Below are 17,280 nucleotides of genomic sequence, written 5' to 3'. Positions count from 1 at the left end.
CTCTTGAACAAAGTCCACCAAATCCTTCTTGCCCTGTCGGGCAGCAAGAAAACGCGATCGCACGCGATATGCATGGATAGGCGGCGAGAAAACTCGTAAAAGTTGACGCTTCAGCGCTGTCCAGGAGGGAAACGTCGCTTCCACCGAAGTTCCGCACGTCAATGCTCAATCTCACGATCGACCCCCGAGCTTGGAGATAGCTAGCGCTACGCGCTATTGCTCGTTTTGAAGCATGGCCGATGCTATAGCCATCTCGGCCTCTCTCACTCATACTAGGAGATTCTTTCCATCCTTGGCTGGCAAGGAATCCAGTGTATATGACGTCACATATATACTGCAGTAATGAACATGATCGTGTAATAAAAAGGTAACTTTGTGAAATCTCTCAGCTCACCTCCTAAATCAGGAGCAACACAGGGGTGGGTCTCATGTAAGCGGGACTCGATCGTTCTTCTGCAAAACTCCCTCTTCAAAATAGAGCTTCTACTCCGCAAGTGGGCACAACGCACATAATTGCTGACTATTCAGTGTCTTTATATCGTTGAAAAAAAAAACGATTCGAAATAATGCTCTGGCTTACCCTTTTTACACTCGACTTGGTGTTGTCTGCCTTCACAATATTTGCCCTGACGACCACAGCACAAAGCCAATTTGATTCTCCGCCCCAAGAGCAAACCCTGGAGACCGCGACGAAGAGACGCTGATATCCGGCATCTTTCAAATACATTATGAGACACATAGCTTTAAGTATCAACAGAGATAAGTTGTTGCGGCCGCGAGTATGATTTCAACTGCCAATACATCTAGAGACCGCTTCTTGTACTCACCGCTGCATTGCAATCTTTCATCACGGCTCTAAGATTGATCGTTTCACTAATTCTGAAAATCCCAATAATCTATACCAAAGCTGTCGAAGCTTCGCGTCCACACCGAAAAGATTGGCTTCGTGGTTGAGATGATTTTATTATCCGCTAGAGCTGCAAAGAATCGAACTTTTCAATTCTCACCCGATTCATGGCTAAACGTATACGCCACACGTAGGACAAGTTTGTGGCTTAAAGAGTGTAAGGCCGTTATAGCCCTCAAACACTCTACACCCCCCTTTGACGTGACCTCGTTGCAAGACGAACGGTTAACGTATCGAAATTTAACATCTCAAATCATGTGTTGTACTGTATTACACAAAGATTTCAAAGCGATCTGACTTTGATGGCTTCAGCAATCCCGGGACGTCAATATTGACAATTGACAACATTGATCTGTATAGCTCACTTTTGAGAACCGCATCTTTATGGGTTGCGCTTGGAAGACTCGACTTCCACAAACTACAATTAAGACCAAGTCATTACTATATGCCTTATCTGCCACAGCTAGAATTCGACTTTTCTCGCGACGGCGTTGTTGGTCTACCATGTGTGGGAGCTCACCCGATTTTACCTGTATACCAAAAAAATAATCAGCGCAGAGTTGCTCTCGCGCTGATGTTACATCTTCGTTCATTATGGCACGGCTTGACAAATTGGAGATTGTTCTCTCCTTCACGTCTCTGATGCGATCAAAATATCTCTACTTCCCACGCTAAACTTGGCAGTCGCGGTGCATAAGTTGTGTTTTGCTTTTGATCCATCAGCTGCTGCATCCTTAAAGGGGGGGGGTGATTGTGGAAGGTTTTAGTGCAAGTCAAGCCTGTTCGTGAGTCTTCCAAAAATATGGTAACCATAGTATTTGTGGCTATTTCTCTTCTTCTTTGACAGATGAAATAAAGCGCTTACGGTGACTGTAAATCAGAATAGGACTGGATAAAACCATGATATCCGACTCTTCAGCACAATTCAAGTTGGTAGTTCTACTGGACAGAGGCACCGAGCGTACGGAATCGATTTCAATAAGGTCCACTAGCTGGTGACCGGTAGTTCGAAGCACTTTTGTTCCACAGACTCTCACTTATCCAGCCGAAAAAATATTTCCGTCATTGCTCTTGTAGGCAAGACGAATAATTCATGATGGGAGCCAGTTGTGCTCAACCAGCGACCGGTTGCGTCGGTCCCAGAGGTCTCTTACCAGCTCGACTTTGTAGCTGGTGAGTATCACCAGATAAAAGTTGTCGAATCTGGTTCTCAACCTTAACGGATTTGAGCCTTTCGGAATCAACTAAATCGGAAAGCATATTAAGCGTGGTTTTGCCTTGAGAACAGACAAAGATCAAAACTATGTAATTCTCAAACAGCAGTTGTTTTATTCTACCTTCATTATTAATCAACAGCAAATACTAACAGATAAAATGGGACCGCTATGCACCTCCCACAGAGGAAACTTTGGCTAAAGAGCTAATGAACAGAGGTTATGATCCGTGCGCACCGCCTGAGGTTCTAGCCCAGATTATCTCTAGTAACTAGCACTCTTTTAGCTCGAATCAAAGTTGACATAAACTAAAAATTTATTCTGACTTAAGTCAACACTAAGTTTAACTGTTTATTTTTAAATTTTATTAAACCCATTTGTAATGTACAGCATGAGGCAATAATCTTACGCGCTCTTTGGACGGGGACTTTTTACTTCATGATGATACTTTACCCAATTTTAAGCTTCACTGTAGAGTATGTATTCCGGTACCTCATCTGATGTAGGCTATGGTGTAGTCATTGCGTAACAATACTCAACATGAATATTCTCAATTAAACGCAAGCTTTGTTTAGACGTCAAAAAGATAACAGTTCATGTGGCTGATGTCTTAAAGGTACTTTTGATAAGGTAGGTAAGGTGCCTTCTGACAAAGTAGTCAAAATGACTTTTTGAGTCTCCGCAGAATCATAGCTTTGCTACACAATCTACCGTTCTCAAAATGTTGCCCGAAGTCAACATTTTCTGTAGCTACAACAGCTAGGAATTTAATGCAGTAGTGGCAAACACTGCAAGCACTGCGGGTGACTTGATTAATTGCTATTAAAAATCGTATCATCCACATTAAATTTGCAAGTTTTTTATTCTTGTCAGCGTCATAGATTTGGGGCATGACGCTTAATCTCATCAAAACGTTTTCATCAATTTTGCAGTAAGAAGTTGTCCGGCAGGTTCACTCCACCAAGACCATAAGGGCACTGTTAGGGGGCATCTGGGAAGCGCGAGAATATACATTACAAAAATGTAAAGACTGCAAAGGCAAGCACTGCTGAGTTCACGTACAGTTTAATAAGTGGGAGCATATGATTTCAGTACTGCGGTCGATGCTTCAGACAGTATCCTTCACCAAGCAATTACTGCGTTCTTTGATCCATAATTGGCCCGAACTGGACCCTCTCTAGCCTACTTAAAACAAATTTTGCCAATATCTTGCTGCCAAACACCAGTCGCGGCCCTTTACGATTGTCTCAGGCAAGCCATGTTGGCGACTGAAAGCAGATTGGCTGTACCTATAATGGTCCCCTGCAACGCCTACTTTATTAGGAGCGTCATCGGGAAAACGCACACTAAAGTACTGTCATTACCCTGTCAAAGCTGGCTGGCTGAGGATAGGCGCCGATCAATGTGGTACGGATTGATCGATGTACATTTTCGCACATGCCCACATAAGTGCTAGTAAACTCAACTGATCTAAAATTAAAAAGCCCGCTCGTTTACTACCAAAAGTAGTATTGTAACGGTGTTTCACGTGCCCTGATATGAAGGGTGTGGGTCGCACAAGACGGTGTGATCACACAAAGGTGTGGGCTATACAAGATGGCTTGACCACACAATGGTGTGGCTACCCTTAAACAACAAGTCAGTACGTGGCTGGAACAGCCAGTAGTTATACATATAATAAGGTCGTACTATTCGATTAGTAAATTTATAGAATTATATATAGGTGGCTTTGCCGCAGATAAAACCGAGAAATACAGTTTTTGTTTCAAGTAGAAGAGTTCATTAGCCTTGGGTTAAGTTTGTAGATACTCTTGACGTAAGCGTATTCCGAACCGCTACATTCGTACTGGTTTTAAATAAAGAACGAAGGTCACCGACCTAAACGAAGCTTCCTCTAAGCGAAAAAGCTACGGCATTCCCGCTGCAGATATCATGTGCCTCACATTGAGCTAAAATCTACAGCCTCTCATCACGGCGTTGTGTGTCAAGCAAATCCTGACTATCATACAGTAAACATTCAGGAACGAAGTTGTTGTCTAAACCACGTTTGCAAATGCTTAGATAACGCAATATAAGAGTCTAAAACAGGCACATCACAAGCTGTAGCTAACTTGCACGTTTTACGAATAATATCGTTGAGGCTTAAAGTCACAATTATGTCTTTAGATAGCTCATAATTTGGGTGACGCGAACGCGAAAGCGCATTCACTACCCCATCAAGCCAACCGGTCTTCCGATATACCTCAAAGTTGTCCATCCATTTTACAAGATAGGTGGAAAGACCACCTTTCTTGTAGCTTTACAAGCCAGCGTCTAATGAGAAGACGTCAAATGAAATACGTTTAGGCTCAATTGTGTAATGTACAGAGTATATTGCAAGCGTCGCGTACCTCAAGCTCTTGCATTCATCAACACTGCTCATCGGATTGGTAATGTATTAACCAGTCATGTCGCGAGTTTGGAGCAGGCAAGCTGTACTTGCTAGTAAGAAGCACGTTGCGCTGGGCGATCATATCGTCTCTCTTGGGAGATGTTGACCGAGGGTGCGCCAAGCCATGACCATCAACGGCGTAAGTGCTGCCTTGCCGATGTGATTCTTCAACCTACATGTTATTTCAAAATGAGGGTATCCCTGGCACTTCACCAGATACTGGATACAGCCCTGGTATACCCACCTATCCACTTTCCGTCCCACTTGGGCACATCCTGCTCATCAAGGAGTGTCAGCGATGGACGACTCTTCCACTGCTGGCTCTTGTTCATGGCGACAAGCCGACCCCCATTATAAATAGTCTATGTGTGGTCGACAAAAAGCTGGGTCATATTTCGTAATCTTTTGATCATCCACTCTATCGTGCCACACGGATTGAGTTATATAATGCAGTTCGCATCCGCATCATGTTTCTAGAGCAAAAGAAACCCATGATCAGGGGATGGCCAAGGCTTTATCTCGAGCTCCAAAAGCATCATGTATCCGATGCTCTTAAGAGAACAGTATGGCTTCAGCAAGCCCGCCCAAAAGATCAGTATTCTTGCATTCTTCGAGTGTATATTAATCTGCTTCGGCAGCAACATTAACCAAACCAATGTACCCGGATTGCACTTTAGTCTTATAGCCTAAGGCCACTGCGTGTGTATACCGTAGCAGCAAAACCTTATTTTGGATACTACCGCTGGTAACTGCGTGTTGCATATTCACATCCTAGCTCCCAGCCGTCACGTCACGCAACCGGCATTATAGAATTGAAAAAACAATGATGAACCTTGTACGATGTGTAGCCAGCCCGATATTAGCAAGTCGGATCGTGTTAATAGCTCTTATTGTATCAAGACAGACCACAGAAACTTCTTGACGGTGTCACCGAAATGAGTAGGTTAGCAAATTCATTTATATCAAAATGGGTAAAGCCAGTAGAGCTGTAGTCAGCGCTATACAGCGCGAGCCCAATGTATGGAGGTATTCGCTACATGACAGCGGTCTCTGTATGCATATGCTTCGGTCTACATCACGCCATTTATGCACTTTATAGGACCGTCTGCTCTTGTAGCGTCAGCGTTCACCACGTCTAATTGAAGCTCAACATATTGAACATGTTTGCAGAAATATCGCTGAAAAACAAGGATATTGCTTTGAAAATAATGACCTCCGGCGATAGTAATGGTATAAATGTGGAACCGAATGGTTCAACACAGAGATATCGCAGTTCGATATTTCTTGCTGTGTGACATTTTTATCGAGACAAGCGACAGTTCTAAACCTGGGCGGCACTTAGATGTTTCCGTCGCCACTCGACATATGCTTTACGTTGATAGTACCTTTGGCAGATATCCTTGTCCTTGCCATTATCTATGTCAGGAGTGATAGTTATGTCGCTGTACGCTGCGACGCACATTTTTTATAGAACTTAAACAGATTAGTGTACCCTGAACTTGACATAGGCATAATTCATAGCAGGTAGATCACCTTGTCTTAAGAAACATCCCTATATCTCATTAAAAGTGTATGGTATCCAGCAATCAGGTCGAATGCACAGGATATAGATACCATGCGGATCTATATCAAGTTAATTTTGAAAATCGTTATTTGCACCGGGGTAGTGGGAGCTTCTAACATTCTATGAGCAAGCTAGATTCGCTACATGTCGTTCTTATTGCGCACAGATAGTTGGGGCCGAGTGGGGATTTTCTCTTTTCAATCAAATCGGCTTCGTGCTTCACAAGGGACAAAGTGTCTACGACGTCACACATTTGTCTTGCTAAGGACCATTGCCTGGATTGCACAGTATATACTTTGAGAAATAGGTCAATCTTTCGACAACATCATTCTCATCTAGGGAAATTGGTCTATTTTCACCATGTGGAGATATTTCTTCAACAAAGTATAGAACGTGTTCGTATGTGGACAGCCGCCCTTCACCTCACACTTGTTGTCCTCAGTTCGAACATGGCAGAAAAGAAGCTCAGCCCCTCCTCTAGTACTAAGTTCTGTCAATCCGGGCCTCCACCAATTTACGACGCATAGCAAATATCCTCCAAAGTAATATTAAGCTCAGTGAGATCTTCTATCGGAAAGAATGAGGGGATACATACAGCCCGTAAGACTAGTTTATCCTTATCTTTTTTTAAGTGATTGAACTAACTAAACCCGACAAGCTTGACTGCGATATTTGGTGGCCACGTTAACGGTATTGCTGACCCAGAAGTACAGTGAGTTTGGGGCAGAGAAACCCCTCCTTTCAAACGTAAGGTCAAGCCGTTTTTTGCTCTTAATTTGCAGTCGAATGTCTTATCGGCTATGCCAGAATACATATGTGTTAGCTCTGGTATCCACATCATAAAGTTGCATATTTTTGTGTCAAAAAAGTTTCATCTTAGAGATCGCAACATACGACCGCAAATCACATTAAACTTTCTTAAGCCCACAATTAAAACCGCTTCTGTGAGATTAAAGTAATGCACTCAGCACCGCCGTTGATGATCAAATCAAGCCAGTCCTTGTCTTGCACCAATAGTACATGATTGCGCCAAAACAGCTTCTGCTTCCTCGCAGATCTTATCAAGTATCCGTGAGGAAAGAAGTGCGTAGTGCCAAACAGCTTGACTTCATGTAGATTCAAGGCTTATGGCGCTCCAGCTAAATTACATGCTGGATGATATGTTATCTTGGATACAGAACAAGGACGAGACAACGTTTCGCAACATCAAATCTTTAAAGCTTTAGAAATTTTCTATTAAATATCTCTCAAGGCTTTGGCTGGTGTCCTCGTTGCAAAACGTAGCCGTGCTTAGCATCTCTAACTTCGCGTTCTGCCTACCGCCTACAACAGTTGCACGTCGTACGTAGAACCACGACGCTTTTAAATTTTTGGGACTTCCAGTCAATAAAGCTTGGAGACTGATGTTGACAGCTAAGAGCCTCGGTGGTGAGCCGACATCTCTTTGTAAAAGGACCTTTCATGTATTGGTTTTGCTTTCAACGCGGTGCAATAAAACCCTATTCGTTTTCTTTGTGTGGGTCGGTTATTTTTGAATTTATTTCTTCCCGCGATGTGCTTGTTCGACGACTCTGCGCTGGGGCTCGACCCGTCACACTTCTAAGTCGAGCGAGAAGTATATACGCAGGGCTCAAGCCTTTGACTCTGTCTCAGGTGTAACATCTGCATATACCTCGATATTGTTCAGCAGCTGGAAGAGCTCGCCATAACACCTCGGTATTGCTGATTATGATCGCCACTGGCGTTCTTGCAGAGCTCCCACGTCACATACTCACAATTAACTCTCGCAGCACGGAGTTGTTCATTGCAATCCAATGTACGCGCGCAAGGTCAAAGATCCAAAGGTGCGACTCACACCGACAACTTCCGCATTCCCCACATCCCCTTAAAGTATGCGTTTATTATTTCATACTAGAATATAATGTAGTATAAAACACTAACCGCATCCTAGACCCTTTCACGGAGATGACAACAGCTACAACCTTTGGGAGAGCGGCTGCCACTGCCACGGCGATGTGAGATATCGTTACTCCTGGCAATAATTTGCTAGCTACGGCCTTCTATGACATGTAGTCAAGAGCTTAGAATCCAGCCGGTACGCCTAAAAGGGTGGCGCGAACAATCACGACGTATGTTGCTTTACTTTCTCATGTTGGAAATGCTTTTTGTGTGGGTGTCCTGCTCGTAGTGTTCATCACCGCACGGAATCGCCGAGCTGGAGACCACCAGCCGACGAAATGTTACTCTGTCTGAAGTATGGCTGGAATTGTGGCCACTTTGCCATCTCTCATCAAGAGAAAAAAGCTTGTCTAACATCTCATAGGGCTTGACGATCGACATTAGCAGCCCCAGAGCGAAAGTCGGTTGTTCCCACAAACGCTTACTGACGTGGATGTTTGCTAGCCATTATCATAGCTGGGTGAACTGTTCCAGGCGAGTAGTAATCGCTACTGGTGCTCGTTCGCCGATTTTTAATACTTCAGAAAAATTGATAGATACGAGCATACTAAGTGTGTCAACTGTACTGGGATTTGATAAGCAAACAACTTGTTTTTTACATCTACATGTGATAAGGTCTTCAAGAACTCAAGCGCAAAATTGACGACAAGTGGTACCAAGTGCATCGTGGCTGCCGCGGATCTAATGCAGGGGGAGGTTTTGCTCAATGAGCCCCCAGCTCACACTGGTTGAGAACTCAAGCGCAAAATTGACGAGAAGTTGTACCAAGTGCATCGTGGCTGCCGCGCATCTAATGCAGGGGGAGGTTTTGCTCAATGAGTCCCCAGCTCACACTGGTTGGATATGTACGCGTTACCCAGACACAGCTTCTGAAGAAACCAAAAACTTAGTTTGTTCTTTGATTTCTGCTTTATAAATTCATCGAATACTACATGTGCTCTGTAGTCGATTGTCATCCATAAAAGTGTATATATTGCATGTTTTGAAGCTGACAAGTCAATATCCCCACGGACCTTCCCTTCAAAGGCGTCCATTGTTTTCATCGGTGACATATCTATAGTGCTTCCAGCTGTGCTTAAAAGCGTACTATGTACGGGCACCAAACCCCGTTACGTATAGCGTCATGTATAGAGTCAAAGTTTCTTTTGTGTGTGGGTAAGGCAGCCAGCCCCATTTCACCTGGTGTTGTCAGTTCGACCAAATCTGGTAAGATTGTCATCTTTGTGAGAAATTAATTTTTATTCATAAGTCTATCCTCAAGTCGCTCAATGAGCATTTGTTTTATTTTGGCCCCGAGATATAGCGCAATGAGCAAGTCCCGGAAGCGGCTTAGCTCGTCTGAAGTAGCTCACCAGTAATGAAAATGCGCTTGTGAGTAATCTCAGGTAGCTTAATCAGACGGCTATGGGACCATCGCTGGTTCCATTGAAGTCCGTAAAATGATGATGTTTTTGCTGATCGACAAGTCTGTTGAAAGCAACGATGAGGTCTTTGGATTCAAGTGGGTATGATGACAATTTGTCAGATCCCAGAAGGGGCATTAGCAGCGAATCCAAAGTTAGAAGAACACGCCTGGTAATGGAAGCGTGTCTCTATACACGAGTCATTGAGATCGCTGGGGCTATTTCTGCGACAAATGTCGCAAGTATTCGCGTCGCCTCATCAGGCTTTCCGCGTGTAGTGTAACATTGAGTCACCCATTAGAACCTGGTAAATGGGTTTTTGCGTGTGATCACAATTCTGACTCATCCATTGAGCAGAAAACAGGTTAGGTATGTTGAGGAATATTTCAAAGCCAGGATTCGTCTGACCCCCCCCTTCCATATCTGTAGCATTCAGAAGCATGGAGATTCACTATATAGATGTAGCTTGTACCAAGACCGCGTTGACCCAAACGCTCTGAAGTAAGCGGCAAATATGCAGTGAAATGTAACTTCCATTTCTCGGTTGGGATGAAGGAAGCGGAAGCGTTATATGTACACCAAAAGCGATAAATCTTGGCCAGCAGAGGTCGTCTGTTGGCTGCATAATCGCATCGCTGTTTTTCCAAGAGTAAAATTGGCGTTTATTATGATATATACACGATTTGCGTGCTCGCTTTTCTCTTGATTGCCAAGGCCGATCGACAGGGCCCTCGTGTGATTTTGTGAGCGAAGGGTGGCCAAGTAAAATCGGTTCTATCGTACCTCGTAAACGTTGAGATCAGATCTTGTAACCGCGTGAATCGCTGTAGGGTCCTGGACCTGGATTTGAAGTACGATATTACCCAAAGTATGGCGTGGCTAGGACGCAATGATCCATGGATCGACTGGAAGTCGAAGACATCCGATGTCACGCACTTCTCGCCTAGAAGGGCTTTCGTGAGTTTTGATTCAAGCCCTGCTAGATATGAAAAGCGTTTTGGCATAGGCACGAAACTGCGACAAATCTTATGCGGGGCATGTTACTGTCTGTTATTGTTGGCACGATATTTTTCAGAGTCTTTAGAAAGCTCGGAACACAGAAGCGGCTACAAGTCAGGGTCAACAGATGAGCTGGAAGTAGCACCAGCATGTTGCAGTTTCCAAAGTGCATCCCCGAAAAGGCGAATATGAGCGACAGTGTATCGCCGCCTCAATGGCAACTGAAAGTCGTGTGTATAAGGGCCAGACTCTGATGTTATAAAGGAGGGTCCATCGTAGTTACCGTGTAATGGTACTGCTGTGATTCAGCAATATGTTAGTCTCCCGTTACTTCCACAGGTAAAACCTCGCGCAAAGGTTTTACAAGGAATTGCACGACGCTGAGTAAACCGAGTTGGTTGCTGTTAACGCATATGTACTCACAAATTATAGAATGGTAAAGATATTAGAATATTGGTATACTACTAGCAAATAGTAGAAACTTACTACAAAACACATAACAAATGCCGACAACCGCGGGTCGCATGCGCATGCCGCACAACAATCGCATGCACAGCAGCTCTACGCTCAAGATGACAGGCATATGGAAAGATACCATTGGTTATGATCCATACGCTGCTGAAGATGAGAAGCAGATAAAGACGAGCGAGACGTCGTATGAGCAGGCCAAGGGCCTTATGGCCCTCGCCAAGCTCTCCAACAAGTCGGTAGGTTGCGATGTAGATGTAGTCTAGCATATTACTGAGCGTTTGAATAATTTGTATGCTTTGAATGTAGAGTGATGTCCGTGGTGCTTGCAAGAAGGTGCGATATGTTGAATCCATTACGTCAATTTGGTGTGATATGACAGGTTTTGCTATAGTGCGGAGTTGTAGGGCACTTGACATTTCAATGTCGTAATTATTTGGATAGAGAAGAAAAGCACGCATTATCTTCAGATTCAAATTCATCTTCATCTTCAGTAAGTGTCAAATGATCGCTTTTTCAAATTATGCATTGATGCGTGCATATTGACCAATTTTTTGGCTGATAATTGGACATTTGTAGGATTCTTCGAGCGACGAGGACCAAGATGAATACAATTCAAAAGACAAGCACGAATCGCGGTCAATTGCACGCCCTGTAGCCTCGCTAGGACGAAGCAGGAGCCGCAGTACAGAAAAAGCAAAAGGGCGAAAAAAAGACCGATCGGAAAGTCGTGGTCGGAAGCGTGGTGCCGTGCGACGCCATTTGGAGAAAAAACCAGCAAAAAATCGCAGCTCAAGTCGTGAATTTAGACGTAGTAGACGCTCGCGCGGTGACCATGAAAGACTCGACAAATCTCGACGAAGTCACAGCTCAAGTACTGGCTCTGAGCGGGATCACGCGAAGCGACGACGACTCTCGGATAGTGAGGAACGCTCTTCATCAAAGAAAAGTATTAAGCGAAAGAATTCATCAAAGAGACACAAAGACAGGAAGGAAAGAACCCGCGAACATCGACGTCATCACCATCAGCGCCAGAAGGAAAAGGCACACTCGAAGAAGTGGCATTGATTAAGTGTAATCATTGCACTATGTGTTGACTTAGGATAACTAAGAAGGTGCATTGACTGAATACATTTCGATATTATACGCACGTTGGTTATATTTCCATTATATACGAGCGCAATTTAACCTTCTAATTTAATATGCATCTTCAAGGTAAAATACCATTTGTGATCTTCTGGAACCAGTCATATTGTCTTGTGCCGCGATGTCCATGACTCTTATCCACAATACGAGCAGCAACGCGCTCGACATCTGATGCACTCCATCCAATACACAAACGACGGCTTAAACGTCGAATGATGCGTGCACGAGATTGACCCTTGAAGCATGGAAATGACGAATCTTTAGATGAAAGGTACACAAGCGACATCAATTGTTGAGCTTCTAAATGAAGAGCTTGCAAACCTTGAGCAACAAGCCGCCGATAGCGATCAAATCCTACAACTCCCATAACTTCAACCATCTCCGAGGTGAGCTTGAATGGAGCGGTTTCAAGACTGAATGTGTTGCCAGGTGCAATACCCAGAACAAAACCAAAATCAATATGCACGATATGACCTTCGGTATCCAACATTATGTTACCGTTGTGTCGATCTTTGACCAAAAATATATAAGAAAAGAGGCTATAGGCGGCCATGCTCGTAATAAAATTCGCTCGAGCTCTTTCTAAGCGAAGTGGATCGTGTTTACCTTCGATTGGATCACGACCACAAGCCCGTTCAAATATTTTAGAAAGTGATGTGCCTACGCCAAAAATTTCTGTGCCCTTTTTCTTAAGACCATCCAATGACTGTGCATCCGTAATGACTTCCAATAGGCCACAATCTTTCCCTGCACAAACAATATCGTAGTAACGCATCCATAAATTCAAATTGTGCTTTCGAAAAATGAGTTGAACTAGCTTGAGCCCTTGTAATACAAATACTTCTTGGCGCATGTCATCAAAACTTTTCGCAATGACGGGAACCAGTGACCAACCATCAAATCTAGAAAAATTGCTTTCTTCACGAATGCGCTTCTGTGTATCAGCAAAGCGTTCTCCAAAAAATGGACACTTGGTCCCGAGCGTTGTGTTCGTAAAATCTGAGTTATCCCACGTACCCATGCTGTCTTCATCACTTCTTCCCTCAAAGTCAAAATCATCACTATCATGTGCAAAGACACTTTGTGACGGATAACTTGTGGGGAAAGCTTGACTCAATCCAGCTATTTTATCAGAAATTGACGAGCTTATAGATCCTTGAGAATCATTCCGGGATATAGGAATCAAATCAGCCACGTACGTTCCAACACATTCTCCATCGAGGTAATCTAAAATTTCTTGTCTTTCAAATTCTAAATAATCAAATTTGTCTCGTCGTACGTTCAATGCAGCATCCACCAACGCATTGATTTCGCCATTTTGCTTCGGCCAGCCATCAAATTCTGAAGAATATTTATAATCGCACGATGACGACGCAACAATTTCAAAATATACCAGTGTCGGGGCTCGAGCCTTGGTAGAAAACACCGTTCCCTCGTCGGTAAGTACATTGACTACGCGATGTGAGTAAGTCACTACTCCGGATAGCGGTAGTGCAGCATCCGGTCGAATGTATTTTCCGTACAACATTCTCTGTAATAAAGCCGGTAATTGTTTTTTTCGTTGTGAAGGCTCACTAATATTTTCTTTTAGATAGGTACAAAGATCCACGAGATAGCGAACCAGCCGAAATTCATCGCTGAAGCAGTGGAGAGCAGGTGTGTTCCACAGTCGCTGCTTTGTTTCTACAAGGTGCTGGGTACCAGATCTTCGCCTTTCCACCATCATGAGTTGAAACTCCTCGTGATAATCCGTCGGAAAGGGATCTAAAAAGCCATCACCAATATGGAGCTGCATTTGAATATTACGTGAACTGGCTACAGTCTCCTCCTTGCTGCGAGCGAGCAACCACTCAAAAAACGGAGATTCACGCTGTGATGCCGCATAAGTTCTCCGAACGAATTCAAAAAGCTGATATAGCAGCGTTGTTAAGGATTCACGCTGGTGCAGTGGTGCTAGTGGAAACAGCAGCTGTGGGAATACACAGCGGGGATCTCCAAAATTGATATTTGTAACGAAGAAAAGCATGACTACAATGCCATTTCCCCTTTGGTAGAATCCTCCAGTCATTGCGTCCCAATGAGCTGCAATGCACTCCCACGTCGCCTTGACTGCAAGACGAACACTTCGTCGGGCAGTGGCAGCCAAGAAAAAGAGGTAGAAGGCTCGAACACTAGGAGAGGCGTCCGAGAGGTGAACAAATCCCCATTGCAAAAACTGTGGCCAGTAAAACTCCATCGTATTCATACAATTTTCAACATTGTGTATAAGCTGAGCAAGCACAACAACGAACATGAAGGGTTGCTGCCGATACTTAAACATCGCCGAGAGAAGACTCAATGGTCCAAGACTTCGGGCTCGTACATGGCGTTCAATCTCATGCTTTGGTCCTTGATCAAAATATTTCCAGCGGACCAAACGTGAAATTCCACCCGCTTCTTCAACCGTAGAAGCGTAGTACATGCTTACTTCTTGAAGATACGACAACAATTGCTGCCTTACATAGCAGTCCATGCACACGCGCTTTGTCCCGGGCAATTGTGCACTTTTAGCACCAACGCGGGACCCAGAATTGCTTAGAACTGTAATGGATTCTGGGGTTGTCAGAATCGTCCACTGATTGCAGTGATCGCGGCAAAAGCGATGCGTACAGGAGACACAGACTTTGGGTGTGTGAATAAGCCGGCCAAATTTTTTACTACATCGAAAACAGCCTTTCGTTTCTGAATTGGATACTGAACTTGTACTATGTCGGCGGCTCGAAGCATGCAGGCCACCTTCTCTGACCCGACTTGAGATCAAAGGATCCGTGCTGTTGCTGCTAACGCGCTCACGACTAAAATTTTGCTGTTCTCGTTTGGACGATAGCAGCGTTGAATTAAGGACTGTATCGGCCACACAGTCCGAGTCTGAAAATAAGACGTTAACATCGCTGTCGCTTGTATTTCCCACATCTTCTTCATGGCGAAGTCTTTCAAGCAACTCAAAGTGATCCATCTGAAACATCCCTGGAGCAGCATTTCGTGCCGTTTTACCAAGTGGCTCCTGTTCGTCTGTGACGCATATAGCTGACGTTGTAAGTGACAGCAGCCCGAATATATCGCCATCTTCAATGAGATTTTCCGACTTGCCTTGATGGAGCAACGATCGCGTGGAAATCGATGATGTTGTCGACGCAGACTGGACTTCACGCTCTTTTGCCGTGTCACCTCCACATTGTAATATATCTCCACTTCCGTGACCACAGTATTTCTTTGTTGTATCGCTATGAAACAGCAATTTACTCAAAAACGTCACCCATGCATCTCGCTTACTATGACTTTCGGCCTCTATCAAAAGTGCAACACCTACAACTTTGTCCTCAATGTAAAATGAAACACTTTCAAGTTGTTTGCGCTCTTGTTCATCAATAGTCCAATTGACAAAAACTCCTGGTTCGTATTCATTCTCAGGTAACATCACATTCTCTCCGTCCACAGCCTCAACACTTGTCACTTGCGTCTTTGTTAACAAAATATTGCTTTTATAGCTTGTGAAAGGCGAGCCATTTTCCTCCTCGCTGCTGTCAGTGCTGGCATCCAGCGTATACCACTCAAGCGACGCAATAGGCGCCCGAGAGACGCAAAAATACCACACATCATCGCTTAAACGACTGATGGACTGCGATTGCCGTCTTGAGCACGATATAAGAGAAGAGTGATCTCCGCTATCATTTGATCCATTATCAGCGGAGGACGGACTGAAGATGACACGCTCCCGAATGCGCACGACGCCTTCAAATTGTGACGTCCCCATGGCTGCAGTTTGTGTTGTGACACTTCTCGCATATGGTTTTCGCTGAATACGACCGACTTACCAAATAAAAGGCTCATGGACAAAAACATTCAAAGAAAATCCGGATAGAGATGCATCGATTTAAGATAGTGTATTATATGTGGATGAGAACATCTGATCACCTTAGACGAGGGTGGTCTGATATCGTCTATCTGTACCTAGACAAAGAGAATCCACAGGTTGGATGAGACGATGGAACTAACGTAAAGCAAGAATTGCGTAGAACAAGGGGGAAGGTCGCATAATTTCATTATTAGATGTTGTTCAACGCATATTTTCAATATTAGATAATCCCAAATATATGTCACTCGTGAAATAGCAAGGCAAATAAAGTACTTAGCTACTACATAGGCATTAAGTTTTGCTTCTAGGTGGCGAGAACGAACCCAACATCTGTGCATTGTATACGCAGGATCAATGAGACCAAGTTTCTTTGTTGTCGTCAATCCGACGACCGACTCGCGAAAACACTGCATACTCTAAAGGATGGAACAGAGATACTCAGTGATCTGTCGTTGGGGCAACTAGACACACTCGAAAAGCTTGTAAGTATTGTTGATCCAGGGACCTAGCAGTCCAAAGACCAGAAGCTGTAATTACTCGTCTGGAGGCGTTTAATGCGTTGGTAGGACACTTCCAAAGACGCCACGATCTGGCGTCTGTCATAAAAAAACTTACATCGCGGGGTCACATGAGTTGAGCGCTCAGTTTTTGAGGGCAGGGACCAAGAAATCTCTATCTCAATGAAAAGGCTGAGATGGCCACTGAAATCGACTCCACTTTAGCTGTCTACAAGCAACAACAAAAAAGCGCTCGTTAATGAGTTTTTTACGTGCTGTACCGCTGTGGAAGGGATGCTCCAAACTTGAAGAAGCTAAACCAGCGTATTTTCTGGGGTACGCGGGTATTTGTATCCCCTAATCAGGCGCACTGAGTGCGCTTCCGATTTCATCAATACCTATCACTACAGGCGTACGTCAGCGCACTATGTCCCAAGGTCTGACTGTCGCCGCGACGGCGGCGCCCTCTCTTGAAAGTGTAAGCAGTAAAAGTCCTCACGAAGGGTCTCCAAACAGGTACGGTTTGAATCATGACTTCAGATTTCCAGGACGCAAAGGATGCCGCATTAAGCGCGGAACAAAAATGGGAGTATAGTAGATAGAAGCTTTACGAGCATTTCAGGGGCGATTAACCTCGGCTATGTTGGAGAGAAGCAAATTCTCCGCTGCTGGGGTAGTACATCTCTTGCAGTATCAAACGCTTGCTCCTTGAATGCCCCTTTGCATCACGTTAGGGGCGATTAAGAATTGATCTTCCACGAAAAATTGCATGGCAAAATCTCGCGAGCCGCGAAGGG

General features: G+C 44.3%; 7 protein-coding genes across 7 annotated transcripts; 2 read left to right on the top strand and 5 right to left on the bottom strand.

The window, feature by feature from the left end:
- Nucleotides 1-1,177: 1,177 nt before the first annotated feature.
- Nucleotides 1,178-1,500, bottom strand: PHALS_11553 (uncharacterized protein; the record flags this gene model as incomplete). Its single annotated transcript, XM_024726931.1, has 2 exons — nt 1,178-1,213; nt 1,273-1,500. The coding sequence occupies 2 exons, from the start codon at nt 1,498-1,500 to the stop codon at nt 1,178-1,180; spliced, it is 264 nt and encodes an 87-aa protein (XP_024577558.1).
- Nucleotides 1,501-3,307: 1,807 nt separating this feature from the next.
- On the bottom strand, nt 3,308-3,560 carry PHALS_11552 (uncharacterized protein; the record flags this gene model as incomplete). The annotated part of the gene is made up of 2 exons (XM_024726930.1): nt 3,308-3,475; nt 3,549-3,560. The coding sequence occupies 2 exons, from the start codon at nt 3,558-3,560 to the stop codon at nt 3,308-3,310; spliced, it is 180 nt and encodes a 59-aa protein (XP_024577557.1).
- A 3,070-nt stretch (nt 3,561-6,630) lies between these two features.
- On the bottom strand, nt 6,631-6,954 carry PHALS_11551 (uncharacterized protein; the record flags this gene model as incomplete). Its single annotated transcript, XM_024726929.1, has 2 exons — nt 6,631-6,683; nt 6,762-6,954. The coding sequence occupies 2 exons, from the start codon at nt 6,952-6,954 to the stop codon at nt 6,631-6,633; spliced, it is 246 nt and encodes an 81-aa protein (XP_024577556.1).
- Nucleotides 6,955-9,449: 2,495 nt separating this feature from the next.
- PHALS_14510 (uncharacterized protein) lies at nt 9,450-10,187 on the bottom strand. Its single transcript, XM_036407470.1, has one exon. The coding sequence runs from the start codon at nt 9,918-9,920 to the stop codon at nt 9,738-9,740; it is 183 nt and encodes a 60-aa protein (XP_036263168.1). The 5' UTR covers nt 9,921-10,187; the 3' UTR covers nt 9,450-9,737.
- Nucleotides 10,188-10,980: 793 nt separating this feature from the next.
- Nucleotides 10,981-12,013, top strand: PHALS_11550 (cax-interacting protein 4; the record flags this gene model as incomplete). Its single annotated transcript, XM_024726927.1, has 4 exons — nt 10,981-11,184; nt 11,255-11,281; nt 11,340-11,438; nt 11,525-12,013. The coding sequence occupies 4 exons, from the start codon at nt 10,981-10,983 to the stop codon at nt 12,011-12,013; spliced, it is 819 nt and encodes a 272-aa protein (XP_024577554.1).
- Nucleotides 12,014-12,155: 142 nt separating this feature from the next.
- Nucleotides 12,156-15,884, bottom strand: PHALS_11549 (Phosphatidylinositol kinase (PIK-I); the record flags this gene model as incomplete). Its single annotated transcript, XM_024726925.1, has 1 exon — nt 12,156-15,884. One exon carries the CDS (start codon nt 15,882-15,884, stop codon nt 12,156-12,158), a length of 3,729 nt encoding a protein of 1,242 aa, XP_024577553.1.
- A 1,026-nt stretch (nt 15,885-16,910) lies between these two features.
- Nucleotides 16,911-17,227, top strand: PHALS_11548 (uncharacterized protein; the record flags this gene model as incomplete). Its single annotated transcript, XM_024726924.1, has 2 exons — nt 16,911-16,999; nt 17,086-17,227. The coding sequence occupies 2 exons, from the start codon at nt 16,911-16,913 to the stop codon at nt 17,225-17,227; spliced, it is 231 nt and encodes a 76-aa protein (XP_024577552.1).
- Between the last annotated feature and the right edge of the window lie 53 nt (nt 17,228-17,280).

Source organism: Plasmopara halstedii (assembly GCF_900000015.1).
Source record: "Plasmopara halstedii genome assembly, contig: Scaffold_555, whole genome shotgun sequence".
Lineage (NCBI taxonomy): Eukaryota > Oomycota > Peronosporomycetes > Peronosporales > Peronosporaceae > Plasmopara > Plasmopara halstedii.
This window is presented reverse-complemented; position numbering and strand designations above follow the sequence as displayed.

Coding starts and splice junctions, on each gene's coding strand:
- PHALS_14510 (XM_036407470.1), bottom strand. CDS start 9,920: ATGCTTCTGAATGCTACAGATATGGAAGGGGGGGGTCAGACGAATCCT.